Raw genomic sequence first — 17,385 nt, 5'->3', positions numbered from 1 at the left:
GTTTCATCTGTGCTTTCCCTTCAGTGTTGTAGGCCTCATCAGACAAAAGATATCAAATGTAACACAAAGAGCAAATATGCAGTATGTAACTTGAAAAAGAAAGGAACAGCAAGTCTTTAAAAAACAGGATCCCATGGTTTAAATCAGCAGGATCTTTTTGGTTACAAATTGCCCCACTGGTTATTACTGTAAACAATGGGATTGGGCCACTTATAAATAACTAACTTGACTTTAGCTGCATGATTCTTGCTGAGGTTGCATTGCCATGGAGATGATCTGGTTTAGATGGTCTGAACAGTAAATATTTTTAAATGATTGAACTATCTTGGCCTTAACTCTTGAAATCTTTATTCTCTCTAGTAAAAGAGAGCTCCTTAAACCTTCTTGGCCTTAAAGTAGGGTTGCCATATTTTAAAAAGTGAACTTTGGACAAACTCCAAAAAGAAAAAAGAAGTTTTTGAGCTTCTTCTTCTTTTTTTTTAAAGGACACTGACATACATGGTTTCCCCAGACATTTTTACCAATTTTCAGAAATTCTGCCTGGACACTATTTTTGATGAACAAATCGCGGATATGTCCGGGAAATTCCGGATGTATGGCAGCCCTGTGTGACTTTTGGTTCAACGCAGCTTGGCATTCAATGCTAGGATGGCCGTACTTCTGCAGTGTGAATTAATGAGAGAATCGAGGATTATAAATAAACATACATATATAAGTAGTAATATCTATATATGGTGAAGGAGCTGCTATGAGACTAATCAGGTTTTTTTTAAAGCTCTTTGTATGATGCATTTTTAACATGTTTCACACTGACAGTTGCATACTTTCCTCCGTCAAGGGGTTATGTTCTTCCTCTTACATTTCCTCATCCCTCTGCCTTCTAGGCTAATTTACTGCAGCACAAACAGGTTGAAATTCCCTTTAGATCCCACCGCTATTTTTTCAACAACAAGACAAATCGGCTTAAAACCCACAACTTCCATAGGGGAAGTTGTGTAGGGTGTTAGGGAAATACAGGGAAGTTTAAACCATTTTCTTTTTCACTGTAGTGTCTTCAAGGTTAAATTCTGTTTACTCCTGGCCCGTAAGATGGAAAGTCTAAAAGGAGAGGAAAGTTTCTTACTGCAATAGCACTAAATGCGCGTAAACTTTTGGAATTGCCTTGAGCAAGCCATGAAATATTTATAACTCTGCAAACCATTTGTAGCCATAAACAAAAATGTAGCCGTGTGAAATGTATTCATATTTTCCAACATTTCTTTTATAAACTAAAACAAACAAGCAAAACAAAAACAGTATAACTATCTTGGTTAATTTATTGAAATCATTCAGTCCAAAAATTCAAAATGATACAGAGGCATTGCATCAGTATGCCTTCACTTATCAGAATTGTGGAGTGATGGGGGATTTAGATGTCATCTAGTCAAATCACTGCTGAGACAGAAAACCCTCTACTACAGCGTCCCAGATAGGTAACCACTGTCATTATTGTTGCTTCAGTTTATATTCCATTTTTCTTCATGGCAATATCCATGGGGTTATGGTTGGATAGTGTTTTCGAGGTTACCAGCATGAGTCTGACCAAGCTGCGGGGGGCAGTGGAGGACAGGAGTGCCTGGCGTTCTCTGGTCCATGGGGTCACGAAGAGTCGGACACGACTAAACGACTAAACAACAAAAACATCATATGACCTATGGTTTTCATACACACAAATGCTGTGTCTGTGTTCAGGAGGCAGGGGGCATGCTTGCAAGCCCTATTCAGTGGCAGACCTTGGTGTCTCAAATTTCAATGGCACCCTGTGTGGTGCCAAAATTTTGCATCCCCGCTTTTCGCCTTCCATTCTACACCATTGTTGTGGGGGCCCCAAAGACCCGTGGGCAAGACCCAAAACCCACCTTCTTCCCAACATCTCTGTGTGCGCACTGTCTCCAGTCTCCCCATGTTGAGTGGGGGCTTGCACTTGCACGAACATGAGTGGAGTGCAGTCGGGGACCCTGCTTTATTAGGCCAGTGTGCCTGATTGTACACAGTTCTATTCCCATTCAAGGAATTGTGAGTACAAGTCCCCTGCAAACCTACCCCACCCAAACTGGGGAAAGTTGGGGACTAAGCAAGAGGTATATTGCATAGGTATATTGGGGATGGGGCTTGCATTCACACCCCTGCCTCTTGTTCACCCAGCATGTTCAAGTAAATGCTTGAAAGCATCTAATATTGTGATGCAGGTTAGGTTGGGACATAAACCCCCTTTCAGACTTTGAGCCACAGTAAAATGAACACGCACAGAGGGGACAATGGCACTGTGGTAGCAGACGCCTCCCTGTCCTGTGTTCATAAGATATTCATAATGAAGCCACCATGTGGTTTAGCAGGAGCTGTTTGCTCTCAAAATAAATAGATCCTCCCACCATTAGTGAAATGACAAAAATAGTAAATTCCATGCCCAGATGAGGCTAAATGGAAATTTTGTTATTTGACTAGACAAATGAATTTGAGACTGTAATTAAATGGTTCCTGAGGTTTCTTGGTTATTACTGTCACAGCCCAAACTTCTTAAAAAGCTTCACTGCATGATTTGATTAGAGATCAGTTGTATGAGTGAGTGAGTGGGTTATCCTACAGTATGCAAGAACGGCTCTAAGAATGTGCAGATATATAGCCAGTTATCTCTAAATCACAAATGAAAATGAAAACAAATCAAAGTAAAAAAAAAAAAAAACTTTATTTCCCACTTTAAGATTGGTCTTTTTCTGCTATTCAGTGCATAGGAGGATATAGAACCTTGTAAGCTCTTGCCCTTCACTGAGTCAAAAAGTATTCGCATTGGTGATTCTGTTCTGATTAATGTTTGAGCTTCTAGAGGACAGAATTTCTTATGGCAGTGGTAAATAAGAACATAAGCAATATTCTGTGTTTCCTGCAGGTGCAGAACAGCACTTTTTCTTGTACAGGCATGAGTAGATAGTACGGGCGGCCCAACAAAAGCAATTTCTTGCCACTTCAATCTTTTTTTAAAAGTTGTGATGAATAGTCTAAATTAATTGTTCTCCAAGAAAGAATCTGCTTGATGAACAAACACTTTCACAAGATGTCTTCCTTAAAGACAATAATAGCTACTTAGGTTTACATGATACACGTCCGTTATGCATAGCTCCTGGCATCAATCCCATCACTGAGATGTCAACAAATGAAGGTTGCAAAATCTCTGGTATTAAAGTATAAACATACTTTTGAAAGGATTCTTTATTCTGAAAGTATTTGTGTTAAAATTCATTCATAAACAGAATTCTGTTAGTGGTATTTATGGTGCTTACAAGAAAGTTCCTTAATGTTTTGATATTGTAATAAAACACATTTGGATCTTGTAGTGCTCTATGACTATTAAAAGCACCATAATAATCTGAAGGGCACCCTTATACTTACAAATATTATTTTTATTTGCGTAGCTGAAGCCATTACAGTTATAGGTGAATATGCTTACATGTCTCAATAAAAGTGATTTTAAATAGTTGGATCAAAGCCTCAGCAGTCACAGACACGTTTTATATATTTATTGAAAATGGAAACAAAAGTACTGTATTGCCTTGGTTCTTTTGAAGGATGAGTCTTACTCTTAATGAAAATCAGGACCATCGACAACACAACTGCATTAAAAAAGGAAGGGTTTGTAAAAATAACAGTTATGTGAATATCATTTTGATTATGTCTTTTCAGAATGAGGGTTGGTTTTTGTGTGTATGTGTGTTTTGGTAGAGTATCCAGTTTATGCAGCTTTCTCCTATAAGCTGGTCCTATTTGGCCTGGATCCAAATGCACTGTTTTGCATTCACTGGATGGTATGATTCCCCCACTGACCCTAGATGGTGAAGAATTTGCTCCCTTATGTGTTTGACAACAAGGTCCATTTGAAATTCTTTTCGAGAGCCAAATGCAGGGCTGTTTAATACTAAGCATATTTTTATCAATGTCTATATTTATTTTTCCCAGGAATGCATGTGCTGGTCCAAAAGCCACCCACATCCTTCTTTCATGCAGAGCATATATGCACTTGCAGCCTCTCCCGAGGAACAAAATGAGAGAAAGAAAAGCCAAGCTTTGTTTGCCAGCTGAAACTGCCTTCCAACCCTTTGGAATTTCTTAAGCATTTGTTCCTCCTCCTTACCATGATTAAAATTGCATCCAGCCTTGCTAAAAAGAAGGCTGCTCAGCAGATCCTTTAAGCCAAAGCTTTGCTTTAAGAAAGAAAGAAATAGCTTAACTTTTAGACCTTTCCATATGAAAACTCCTCCCCCAACTTTCCTCTCAGCACTTCTAGTACTAATGCAATACTAGGCGTTTTCTATTAGTTCCTCATGAAGCAAGGGTGGGGGAATCTTGCTAAAGATGGATAGCTGTATTTATGCTGGGAATAAATAAAAGTACTCAATCTTTGCCACTTTCTTTTCAAAAATGTGATGATCAACTTTAGTGTTAAAGAGGGGGGAGATACAGCCTTAAAAACTCTTTTAAAAATATGGTGGGGATTGCAGCAAGCTTTGTTAATATCTGCCACTTTTAAAACAACATGGAAGGAGTACATTAGTGAATTTCTGAGCTTCATTGATGTAGTAGGCCAGTACAGTGGTACCTCGGGTTACATACGCTTCAGGTTGCAGACTCCACTAACCCAGAAATAGTACCTCGGGTTAAGAACTTTGCTTCAGGATGAGAACAGAAATCGGGCTCTGGCGGCACGGCGGCAGTGGGAGGCCCCATTGGCTAAAGTGGTGCTTCAGGTTAAGAACAGTTTCAGGTTAAGAACAGACCTCCGGAACGAATTAAGTACTTAACCCGAGGTACCACTGTACTCAACATCTAAAGGTTTTTTTCTTTTTTTTAAAAAAAAATTAAGTAAAACTGAAAAATCATAAAACATATTGTTTCACATACGTCTTATGCAATAGGTGCCCATGACTCTTTTGCAACCAAGTTCTACATCTGACATTGCTTTTTAAATAGATGCAATAAATCAATATATCCCAACAACAAATCCTGCTGTTTGAGTTATGCAACAGAGGCTTTTATGTGCACCGCTTAGGAGTGCCAATGATTAAACCGTATAGAAATGTAGTAAACAAAACAAATATTTGTAATAGGATGATTTCCATGACCAAATAGAAGGCTGGACTGTAAGATATAGTGAGGCTTCTCCAAAGTCTTTTCATTCAGTCTTAAAAAGATAACATCTTTGTATTTTAACGTTTTACAATTTAAAGCAAATCAGACACGCAAGGACTTCATATAGGGATGGATGCCTGCTAGCATTCATACTCTATGTGGATGGGTCATGTTCCATCATGTTGCCTGATTTGATCTCTGTAGCTTGTCTTTCACTGGGAACACACAGTCCCATGTGGCTTTTAGACTGTGAATTTGTGATTCAAGTTTGGCTATTGTTTCCTCTGTTCCCACAGTTCCTTTTAGAAAGACATCTACTCCCATGATTTAGGAAGGATGCAGGAAGGATATGGCTACTGAATGATTGCATAAGTGATGCAGGGAACATGAAATGTAGGGTTCAAAGAGCGATGATGGCATCTAGAATTTTTTTCAGTTCATTCTGGAATCATAAGTGCAAAGAATTATTTTAGCTTGGGGGAGAGTTGCTTGTTAAGGGCAGAAGATTATGATGGAAATTGATCTTGAGCTGGTAGGTCATATTGCTGTTGTATTTTTACTTACGCTGCATAATCACTGTACAAGATATCATGCAAATAAGGGTCGTTCCACAAGGAGCTTTCAATCTGAATTTTCACAGTGAGGGAGGCAGTGATGATAGAGACAGGGTAAGAACCAGGGACACACATACATTTGCAAGGCACCCAGGCTTCACTGTACAGTAATTAGGAATATAGGATTTTTCCTATCCTTTGTTGTTCCTGTAGTTCACTCCTCCTGCTGGGCCACGCCTCCTTGATTCTGGTTTAATTTGAAAAATGTCCAAGCTTAATTTTGGAATTGCAGCATGCAGAGTCTACCCCAGCTTCTAGTTCTCTTGCATTTTTCTCCATTTTGTGTTACAGATGTGCTTGTACACTTGGATAAAGCATTGTGGAGGGACAGGATGGGACATTTTTGATGTGATTGTATGCAAGACTACATTAATATTCTTTTCATGCAGTATTTTACTGATGCAGCCATATGGCTGGAGGGGAACATGTCAGCTGTCTGGTCCAACACCCTGCTCATTGCAAGAACATGTGTTAATAAATATCACAAAATAATATTAATACAGCTGTATGTACAATCACATTAATGTTTGTGGTATTTAATCAATGTACACAACAGCACTTGTTCTCTTGTACTTGTTACATACTTTTAAAAAGCAATTTGAATGTTATGTGCACCAAGATTTTTCTTGTGATAAACAAAACTATGAATAATTCCTGATATACCAGTTCTACTTCAGTAATACGACTGGATGAATCAAATTCAGAAATCCAAAGAGAAATTAACGTGAAGAGCATTTTGGAGAATGTGGGAACTGGAGATTTTAAATATGTTAACCAGCACTTTGAATTGGGTCCAAGATAAACCAAGAGCCAAGGGTTATAAAGTAGTGGTTTGCTCTAAATACGGGTTGTTGTTGGCACCCTGATCACAATATCTTGCACCAGTTGTAGTTTCTAAAGATAGCCGACAATAGATATACATGCCCATCTTCCTTAATAGATCTTGTTGGTTTTCCAGACCAACACTTACCACTCAGCTGTTTTGTGCAAACTAATTGCCAGTTTTGAAAAGGGCAATAGCTTTGAATAACCTAGGAGCAAAACAGGTGATAAAACAATTTAATCAACTGCTGTAACTGTTCTATAAAATATTATTTCTGACAACAACAACAACAACAAATTATTATTTATTATTTGTACCCCACCCATCTGGCTGGGTTTCCCCAGCCACTCTAGGTGGCTTCCAACAAAGACTAAAAATACACTAAAATGTCACACATTAAAAGCTTCCCTGAACAGGGCTGCCTTCAGATGTCTTTTGAATGTCAGGTATTTGTTTATCTCTTTGACATCTGATGGGAGGGTGTTCCGCAGGGCAGGTGCCACTACCGAGAAGGCCCTTTGCCTGGTTCCCTGTAGCTTTGCTTCTCACAATGAGGGAACCGCCAGAAGGCCCTCGGCGCTGGACCTCAGTATCCGGGCAGAACAATGGGGGTGGAGACACTCCTTCAGGTATACTGGGCCGAGGCCGTTTAGGGCTTTAAAGGTCAACACCAACACTTTGAATTGTGCTCGGAAACATACTGGGAGCCAACTTAGGGCATTTTCACAAATGACATTGCAATTCCCCACTCTTGTAGACAGAATAAAGCTCCACATTGGTTAAAATGCACAATTAATTTTAAAGTGTCTCATTTTCACTTTTTATTCTGCATTTATCATCATTTAGAGTTAATAGACTGCAAATCATAATGTGCTCTTAGTACTTCTAACACACTTAGGTTGATAGGTTTACATCAAGAGTTAGCTTGGCTAAATTTGTCCGCATTATCTTCTAACACTAACTCAGTTTGGACCATGAGTACACTTACTCTGCATGTGTTTTGAAAATGCAGTCTCTAGAAATGAATGGCTATGCAAATAAAGATCTCATACCCAGTACTACTAGCTCTTAAAACGTGGGTTGTATTTGTCATGATACGAAAGGAAAGGGTTGTGGGCATGTATTGTAAACTTTATTTTGCTCATTCCATATTTTGCCAGCATCTAACATCTGTATTCATTTTCTGGGGTCTCCTAATGGATTACTTTCATCTGCTTTGTTCCAAGAGTAATACTCAATTTCCTGAATTTATAGGTTGCAATAAAATCCATCCGTAAGGACAAAATTAAGGATGAACAAGATATGGTTCACATCAGACGGGAGATTGAGATCATGTCATCTCTCAGCCATCCTCATATCATCACTATATATGAAGGTTAGTGACTGGTATTCTTTTCATCATCTGTACCATTTACTCATTCAGTTCTAAATTTCTTATATCCTTTTACATCAGGGGTTCTCTAAAACCTTTTTTCCTACCTACTTGTAAGAAAATGTGCTTATTTGTTTAATATCATAAAAGTTCATTGTACACGAATAATAATGTAAAAAATCTTTTCCATCCCACTGCGTTGATATGGTTGATCTATACCAGTTGTTATGGTGTTTGGGAACCTGTAGGAAGAAAATCAAGTGCTCATTTTGCTTCTGTACCCGAGGAGGTGGGGGGGCTAGGTTAATAGGATCTTTTTGCCAGCTCCACCACCAGGACGTTCCATTCAAAAGCATTCCATTCCATTACTGTTGCATTTCCATTTTGTCAGGTTACTCTGGAAAAAGTGTAATAGGTAGTTGTCATGGAAGCATCTTGTCACTATATAGCTGGCAGAGGAACTGTGATGCAAAACCTGGCACTGATTACGTATTCACTGCCCCATAAGTAAATGAGGTGATCTCACTCTGGATTATTGTTACGCATTTTGAGTTTTTATTTTGTGTTTATGTTGTAAACTGCCTTGTGAACTTCAGATGAAGGGTGGTGTATAAATTTCATAAATGATGATGAATATATGATGGTGATGATGATGATATTGTAACCAAAATTTTCCTAATGGTTCCTGAGATCACAGAACAAGTTTTCATCTAAGTCTGGGTACAGCTTAGTATCCTTTTGAATCAAGATGGCAGACTGAACTTTTCAGAACTGCATGGATTTTTTGATGTCTTAGACTTGAGCAAGTCTGCGGTTGCTAGTATTTAATAAACAAAAACTGTCATTCATTGCTGACCAGAAATACCAATGAAGTGTGAAATAATCTGCTAGCTTTAGATGCAGATTGAGAAGAAAGGCCACCACCTATTAAGTAAATCAGTTAAAACTCATACAGCCTTAATGGAAACCCTATTCTGACAGCTGATGCCAATGCTTTAAACAAGGAATTGCTTGGAATCATGTTGCAGTATCACATATTGAGTTGTTCAAATACATGTTCTGTTAGTTGAAAGGAGATGAATATCTGACTTTTTTATTAAATAAAATCTTAATAGAATTTCTAAACAGGGAAAGGGAGGACTTCTGCACCAGCACAAGGGTTGCAAATGGAGCACATTTTTCTGAATGTAGACTGGAACTACCCAAACACACACACACACACACACACACAGCACTGCAACTGTGTGTCTCTCCCGTGCAGTTAAACTACTGAACAGTCTGAACCTATGGAGAGTTGGGGATGGCCAGTCTTACTGATTTCAGTGGTGTGCATAACAACATAGGAAATGGCTGTACATTTAAAGATAAGCAAAAATAAAACAACACATGTCGAAGAAACCCTTTCCTCACCACCTTAATTATTAGCCCAGGAGCAGAAAATATGGTTGTACAACTGTACAGAAGTACAGCTTTCTTCTTACACAGTGAGTGAGTTTTGTCATATATTTCATTATTTTCAAAATATAGCAGCCTCAGCTCCTCTTGAATTCTTAAGCAGCATTATTTCCTCTAAACGTTTGAAGCAATACTATAATCTTTTTGCATTGATTCATCAGCCAGTAGTTTATTCTAGAGAGAGCTTTTATGTAACCCTTGCATCAGGAATGGAGAAACTGACCCTCCAGCTGTTTGACTCCCATTCCCATCAGTCCTAAACTGTATGAACAATGGCCAGGGATGATGGGAGACAGGACCCATTAACATCTGGAAGGCCAAAGGTTCCCCATCCTTGTTTTAGAAGGCATTGGGTGGAGATGAAGAATCTATGGCCCTTCAGGTACCACTGGACTTCAGCTCCCAGCATGGGATAGGTTGAAGGTTGGTTCTGCATCTGGAAACATTGAAGACTACTGGTTAATGGATGTATCGAGACTTCCTGGTGTGAGCACTATTTTTTGCTGTAAGGTTTTTATATCAAGATTCCAAACACTTGCTTTCCTTAAACAGGATCCATGTTTGGGTACCCTTTTGACCTTGTTTGGCTAAAGGTGATTAACCTCTGCATTTGTCAACTCAGTGTCAATACAAACCACCCGTTTTCAATGGTGGCCAAAATCCACATGTATGTAAACAGGCTTTCTTGTTTCAGAATTCCTTTTGTAACTTGATCAAAATGAATTTATCTCCTGGATTATCTGCAAGAGGGAGATCCGCAGTTTGGAATCAGGAGAAATTCCATCCTCTCCACAGGACTCTAATTGGCAGCCTTTTGACTGCAGCTGGAAGGGAAGTGCTTTCAAGTAATTTTTTAAGGACTGAGTAGATTAAGCTGACTTTTCCAGAAGTGTTCTGATTTTCAGAACATAAATTTTAACTTAAAAAGCAAAGCTCTTTTTACCTTTTACCCCCTGAAATCCCTATGTTCAAGAGTTAATTTTTTTTGAGCGGAAACATTATTCTGTGGACATGCTAACCTCAGAAAAATGTCCCATCTGGCAGCACTTTATATAAGTTTAAAACCTGAAAACAAATGTAGCCTGAAGTTCCTTGTTCCTGCACAGCCATACTAGCAGTTAGAATCCTTTCATCCCTGGAAATGTCCTTCTTAGTTCCATTGTATGATGGCTGTGTGAAAAATAAATGTTTAAAGAAGCTAATATGTGCTAAATAGTGCAGCAGAAATGAATTCAAATCTGAAGTCCTGGCCTTGTAGTGGATTGATAAATATTCCTGCTATTGTGAGCCTGCTCCTACGTTCACATGATGAATAAACCATGATGAATAAACCATTTGGTACCACTGTAATCCGCCATACGAGATACAGTATTCTATTGGCACAGGAAGATGTAAAACCAAATTGCCAGAAATGCATACGCCCATAATTTTGTATCTGAATCTTTATGCTTTGAGCAAAAGAGTAAATGCAAGAGTGTAAGCCAGATTTGGCAAAGACCAAATCTGGAAGTAATTTGTAAGTCTCAAAGCATGGTCTGAAACCATTTGGTGCAGCAACCTTGCTAAGGTTAAGGTACTCTGGCTCAGATCAATGCCTGGAGAAGAATAAGCAATGTCTGCCTAGGAGCTCTATGTACATTGTCTTGGGATCCACACTGGAAGAAAGCTGGGATACTAATTAACACATTGAAATTGTTGGGATTTAATTTATTTCATTTCTAAAGCTTATTGACAACTTTTTGCTAAGATGTTCCCAAAGCAGTTTATAATATGATAATACCAACAACACCAACCATTAAAACAAAATACAACTAAAAGCCATAAAATAACAATATCGCAATGCAAGCAAATTACAACCGCCAGAGCAAGCCAACCAGAATCTCCAAAGTGCTGAATGAAAAGAAACGTGTTGATTAGGCAATGGAAGACCCTCAATAGTGTTGCCACTCATTCTCAGGGAGCACATTCTAGAGTCTGGGCATTATAATAAAAATGCCCTCGTTAATTTATATGGGGATGGCATGTTGAACGTAATTCTTTCTATTGCCATTCTATATTTTTAAAATGAAAAAACCATATACCGTTCCACTCTGAATGCCCATGGTCTGATACAGAAGTGTCCTTTCTCTAACTGACTAAAATGTGCATATAAAAACAGCAAAGATGTGGAAACTTTTGACGTCGTCCTCAGTGTATTCAATGCCCAATGCCAATTGTTTGATTTTGTTACTTTATCATTAGCAACACCATCTAACTACAGTTATCTAACCCACTTCCTTTTTATTTCAGCCTTTGGCTTTAACTATATTATTTCCATTGTTTACATTTGATAACACCCAAGATTATAATATAGATTTTCCTAGAGGCTAGTGATTGGGAATTGAAGTAATATAAACTAAACTAACCTCCAGAGTCTCATGCTCCATAGTCCTTGACTTCCTTGCATTCAATATACTTTAACACCTAAATAATACTTGCTTGTTGTAAGGAGGCCAGGCTATGAAAGTGGGGGGGGGGGGAGCTAGCACAACACACAGCTAACACAAAAGAATTTGTGTTCTTTTCTAAATATACTTTTTATGTTATACACTGTGACCCAGCATGGGCCTCCTAGAGCTAGGCCCCATTCACATATTTCTCTTGCTTCAGGAATCTCTGAAATAAGCAGTATAACAGAATGCAGAAGGTATCTTTTCTATTACCCAGACAGGATCTGGGTAATGATGGGATCCATCATTAATTATTAGTTCAAAATATTTGCAGCACTAGCCAAACTAATCACTGGAACATTCCCAACTGCCTTTTTGGGGGGCGGTGGGAGGCAGGAAAATCCATACAACCCAGTACAGTATTCTGCATTTAGTTGAGGCAGTCTCTGATTCTCACAGTAAGGAGAATATCCTTTCTGGCCACAATTAAAGATTAGAATAGCCACACTGTAGCTCAAGTATCCTTAGATTTAGTGGGGTGGACTTCACATGCAATGCAATTTTAATAGCTTCCAGCTTAAATCTAGTAAACTGGAAAAGATCATGCTAGTACAAAAAAGTGTGTTTGTGTGTTGTGCTTGATTTGGTTGGCTAAATATCACCATTCTCATTTCCCCCCTAAAATTATGCTTAAACTTAATATGTTTTATTGGATTTGGATAGTATGTGTTAACAGGGAAAATATTTGTCTGTGTGTCTTTAACTTAAGACTCCTGCAATTTAATCACTTACTTAACAAAGTTTTTTTGGGTTGTTGTTTTTATGTCGGTGTAATTTAAAGCAAAGGGACGTGGGTGGCAATGTGGTCTAAACCACAGAGCCTAGGGCTTGCCAATTAGAAGGACGGCGGTTCAAATCCCTGCGACAGGGTGAGCTCTTGTTGTTCAGTCCCAGCTTCTGCCAACCTAGCGGTTCTAAAGCACGTCAAAGTGCAAGTAGATAAAAAGGTACCATTCCAGTGGGAAGGTAAACGGCGATTCCGTGCACTTCTCTGGTTCGCCAGAAGCGGCTTAGTGATGCTGGCCACATGACCTGGAAGCTGTACGCCGGCTCCCTCGGCCAGTAAGGCGAAATGAGCGCCGCAACCCCAGAGTCGTTTGTGACTGGACTTAACGGTCAGGGGGTCCCTTTACCTTTACCTTTAATTTAAAGCAAAGGCCTAGAAATGCTTTCCACTTAGATCTGAGTAGATGGCATACAACTGATTATAGATCTTATGAATGGTTTTCCATTATTCAGATGTATTTTTTTAAAATATATATTCTTTAAACTGAATAGTTTTCAGATGATTTTATGAGAAGGTTATTCTATTATCTGTCCCTGAAATTAAAGACCAACTCACTTGCTGCTCTGATTTGGCTGACCTTTAATAAAAGAGCACTTTGTATCATTGCAAAGGTACTTCTGTCTGCTGCTGTAAGGAGGGTAATAAAAATACCACTTTATGGAAAGACACCAGATGGAAGGAATGTCAACATACTGGAACTAATTTAGGAGATTGCTCTGATATAGAGCAAAGGCATGAGGAGAATTCAGATGGTTCCAATGTGAAGAGATTGGCTGCCTCTCTTAAAACAACAAACTAAAATTCTTATCCTGGGGTTACATGTAAACGGAAAGCATTCAGTCCTCAAGGTGGATGTCGGTTTAGAAAAATACCGTACAACTACAGCTTTTATTCTCAATTTCGGATTCCAGAAACAGAAATAAAGGGGGACGTGGGAATAGTTTTACTCCCATTTTAAACATATACAAACAAACAGTTGTAAAAAACGTAGCCAGTGTGTAAAAGTTGTAGCCAAAATAATGTATAGCTTTTTTATTTGTTTTTCTTAGCCCGTGCTTGTCCCATCAGTATACACATACTGTTTCTACCTTTTCACTTATAAACTCTATTTTCAGCTTGCCTCACCAGAGTTTCTACTTTTTCATGAGCAAGTATGTTTTTAAGAGGAAAATTATGCCTCACTGGATGCAGTAAAATTCCAAAGTTCTGAACAAGAAGAGAAGTCTGTGTACTAGCAAGGTTTCCTTCGAAGTTTGGAGCTCTGAATAGAAGCTGAACTCATCATTTCAAGCCTTCTAAATATAGCTGACAAAATGCATTCAGGAGTTATGATAGTACAAGGAGATGTGATGGAGAATAATGGATTGAGAGGTTACAAAATGTACTTTGGTCCAGACACATCTTTGGTAATGAGCATGGAAATTCTTCCCCAGTTTTACATTCTTTATCCTATAATAAAATCCCAAGTCAAAACCACCTGGCCACAAACAAGATTTTTTAAAAAATAAAAAAATACCAATATCAGAATAAACAAACACATTTGTTCTTAGAATTAAGGGGAGGAAGTTAATATATTGATTTTTTGAACATAAAACACTTTCTTCTAGTTGTATAAAGACCTAACTTTCTACTGGAAAGCATCATGGCATTGAAAGGTACATATACACACTCCGCAGGGAAACTGCATACAGAGCTGAAGGTTCCTGCTTTAAGCCCCAGTGGAAAAAACATATTTCTAGGGAGAAGACGTTACAGACATGACCTAATAGCACACCTTCCTATGCAGTCTTGTCCAATAGTGAACCCCCTGGAGGAGTAGTCTCTAGGGGTCTCATAGAGATTTTAGTCAGAACTTGCAGGATCCTATGGGGAAAAGTGTGATTAGACTCTTTCAGGTGAGCAGGTTCATAGTACCTTTTCTGAATAACATGCTGTGCATCATAGTTGCTGACTCCCAGTTGTGGAATGGTTCAAGGTAGTTTTTCTTTGTCTGGTGTTTCCATTTTAGCAAATGAAAAAGCGGGAGAAAGCCAAGCAGCCGTTCCTCATTAAATTTGTTTCTGTGAGCAAGGTGGTGGCAGCAACTGTACAGAACTACTTCAGAAACTGTCCCAGCTTTCGAATTACCTGCATTAGAATGGCAGGTCATAAATCAAATGTAGTAAAAATGCAGAGGGAAAGAAGCATTCCAAATAGTTATACTGAAGCAATTAGTCTATCATCAGCTTAAATATTAGGTCTTAAAAGGGCATAGCATTTATTTATCTCATGATTATTTGGAATAAATAATACTGTGTCTAAACAAATGCATGTAAGTATTAGGGGAATACCAGAACATCTCTCAGTGTGGTGTTATAAATTACAGTATGGCATTATATGAGCATTGCAGTGATATCTCAAATTTTATGGAACAAATGTTTAGCATGATGAAAGCCCTTCTCCAGGTACTTATAAATCTGTTGAGAAGAGACCATAGCTGTGTGACACAACTCTTGCTTTGCGTGTTGAAATAAATAAGTTAAATCAGGGGTAGCACTAATTAAAGTATTTCAAGTAGCAGGGCCAGCTCTGTCAGAAATCTTGGAATGCTGTTGTCAGTCAGCGTAGATAGTATGTGCAGTGCCTAGTATATTCTTATATAGTATTGGAGCATTTGCATCTTGGAGTAATTAATTCACTCCAGTAAAATAAAAAGAAGGTAAACTTCAGTGGCAACAAAGATTTCAGCGTGTGGCCCCAATACATTTAGTCTGTTCTGTTAATGCCAGCTGAACTACTGTACTGTATAGTGACTAAAGGTAAAGGTAAAGGGACCCATGACCATTAGGTCCAGTCGTGGCTGGCTGGGGTTGTGGCACTCATCTCGCTTTATTGGCCAAGGGCTTACAGCTTCCAGGTCATGTGGCCAGCACGACTAAGCCGCTTCTGGCAAACCAGAGCAGCACACGAAAATGCTGTTTACCTTCCCGCCAGAGCGGTACCTATTTATCTACTTGCACTTTGACATGCTTTCAAACTGCTAGGTTGGCAGGAGCTGGGACCGAGCAACGGGAGCTCACCCCGTTGTGGGGATTCGAACCGCTAACCTTCTGATCGGCAAGTCCTAGGCTCTGTGGTTTAACCCACAGCGCCACCCTCATCCCTTGTGGCTAATGTGGTGTTCTAAATCTAGAAGGTGATATACTTTTTCCGTGCTTTTGAAATTTTGTTAAAAACTGTTCCTTAGTCATTTTTGTCAGTAAGGACTGGAGTAGGGTGATAAAATTACTTTAGCCTATCAATTTTGATGCTGCAGTCTAATCCGTCCACAGTCACCTCATATAGCTTCCAAAGTTCATTGTTAATGAGGATGTAATCACTGGAATGAATCAGTGCTTCACAAGCTGTTAAGACAATCCTCTAGTCAGCAGCCAGTGTTTATCTGTCTGCTTCCTAACACACACACACACACACACACACACACACAGAGAGAGAGAGAGAGAGAGAGAGAGAGAGAGAGAGAGAGAGAGAGAATTTTGCTGAACATTGTAATGGGGTAGAAAAAATCTGCAATCCTTTGTCTTCTACAAGTGTGAAGAGACATATGCCAAAGCCCATGAAGCTACAGGCACATTGTTGAGAACTTTTTGTTTCACATTCTTTAAATGTTCATTGGCTGAGCCTTCCTGCAGTTGTCATAAAGCTGTGCACTGGTTGCATCACTAATTCTATCACTTTAGGATTATTATTCTAGCATGGAAGAACTTGGTTCAAGGAGATGTTTCTGTATATTGTATGAATCAATAAGAAATCTTTGAAGAAGTAAACAGTCTTTTCTTTATGCCATGGAACCATGTTTCCCATGTACCCAATGAATTGAGAACAGAGAAGAAAAAGTATTCTATGGCAGCTATAGCAATTCAAAATGGATCAGAGTAAGACTGTCTGAGATTGCTTATTTATATGGGGAATTTATACCCCCCCTTCAGACAAAAGTCTGTTGGAGTGGCTAACATAAATTTAAGCTAGTAAACTCAACAAAGAAACGTCATAATCAGTCACATATAAATAAAACGGGAGCTGCAGAAAACAGTAAAAGCCAGATTATAACAGTATGTAAAAACTCAGAAATGAAAGGTTCTTTTCAAGAAATGTCTTTAATTATTCTCAGTTATTACGTGATCTTCCACAAAGTACCTTTCAAGTGTTATGCATTACCCGCAAAAACCCATTATTTTGAAATTTGCCTTTTTCCGCTCTTGGAATGCATCAGCAATCAATCAATGTCTTGCATGTATGGACTACATGCCTGTGCTTGTAATACTTAGGTTTTCCCCTGTTGCAACAGCATGACCAAGTAAAGATGGGGTAGTTTAAATTTGTAGTTGACCTATGTTAAATAACTCATTTGCTGCTCTCAGTTGGAAATCCCGGTACTTGACTGTACCAGACCACGCTCAAACACTGGAAGTACATTAAATATTATACGGATAGTTCACTATATTCCTCTAACCCTTCTGGAACCAATGCATCGTTGCCTTGGATAAATAACAATCAGTTTCTTCAGTCTTCCTGGTAACTGGGTCTACATTGCTTTCTTGCTTCCTCTCTCCTAGCTAAAAGGATAATTGATTGAAGAAAGTGTGTGTGCTTTGTGCAAGGGAGAGTGCATGCGCAGAAGTTCCAGCTGCCACAATACTGCACTA

At 38.8% G+C, this 17,385-nt stretch overlaps 1 protein-coding gene across 1 annotated transcript in view; it reads left to right on the top strand.

The window, feature by feature from the left end:
• The window catches only part of NUAK1 (NUAK family kinase 1), a 48,101-nt gene that overhangs the window by 16,754 nt on the left and 13,962 nt on the right, over window positions 1-17,385 (top strand). The window contains exon 2 of the mRNA XM_079992478.1: window positions 7,852-7,972. Coding sequence (XP_079848604.1) covers window positions 7,852-7,972 — 121 coding nt within the window. The remainder of the gene's footprint in view (window positions 1-7,851; window positions 7,973-17,385) is intronic.

This window comes from Podarcis cretensis, assembly GCF_951804945.1.
Source record: "Podarcis cretensis genome assembly, chromosome: 10".
Taxonomy (NCBI): Eukaryota; Metazoa; Chordata; class Lepidosauria; order Squamata; family Lacertidae; genus Podarcis; species Podarcis cretensis.
The sequence above is the reverse complement of the archived record's forward strand: the minus strand, read 5'-3'. Positions and strand labels throughout refer to the sequence as shown.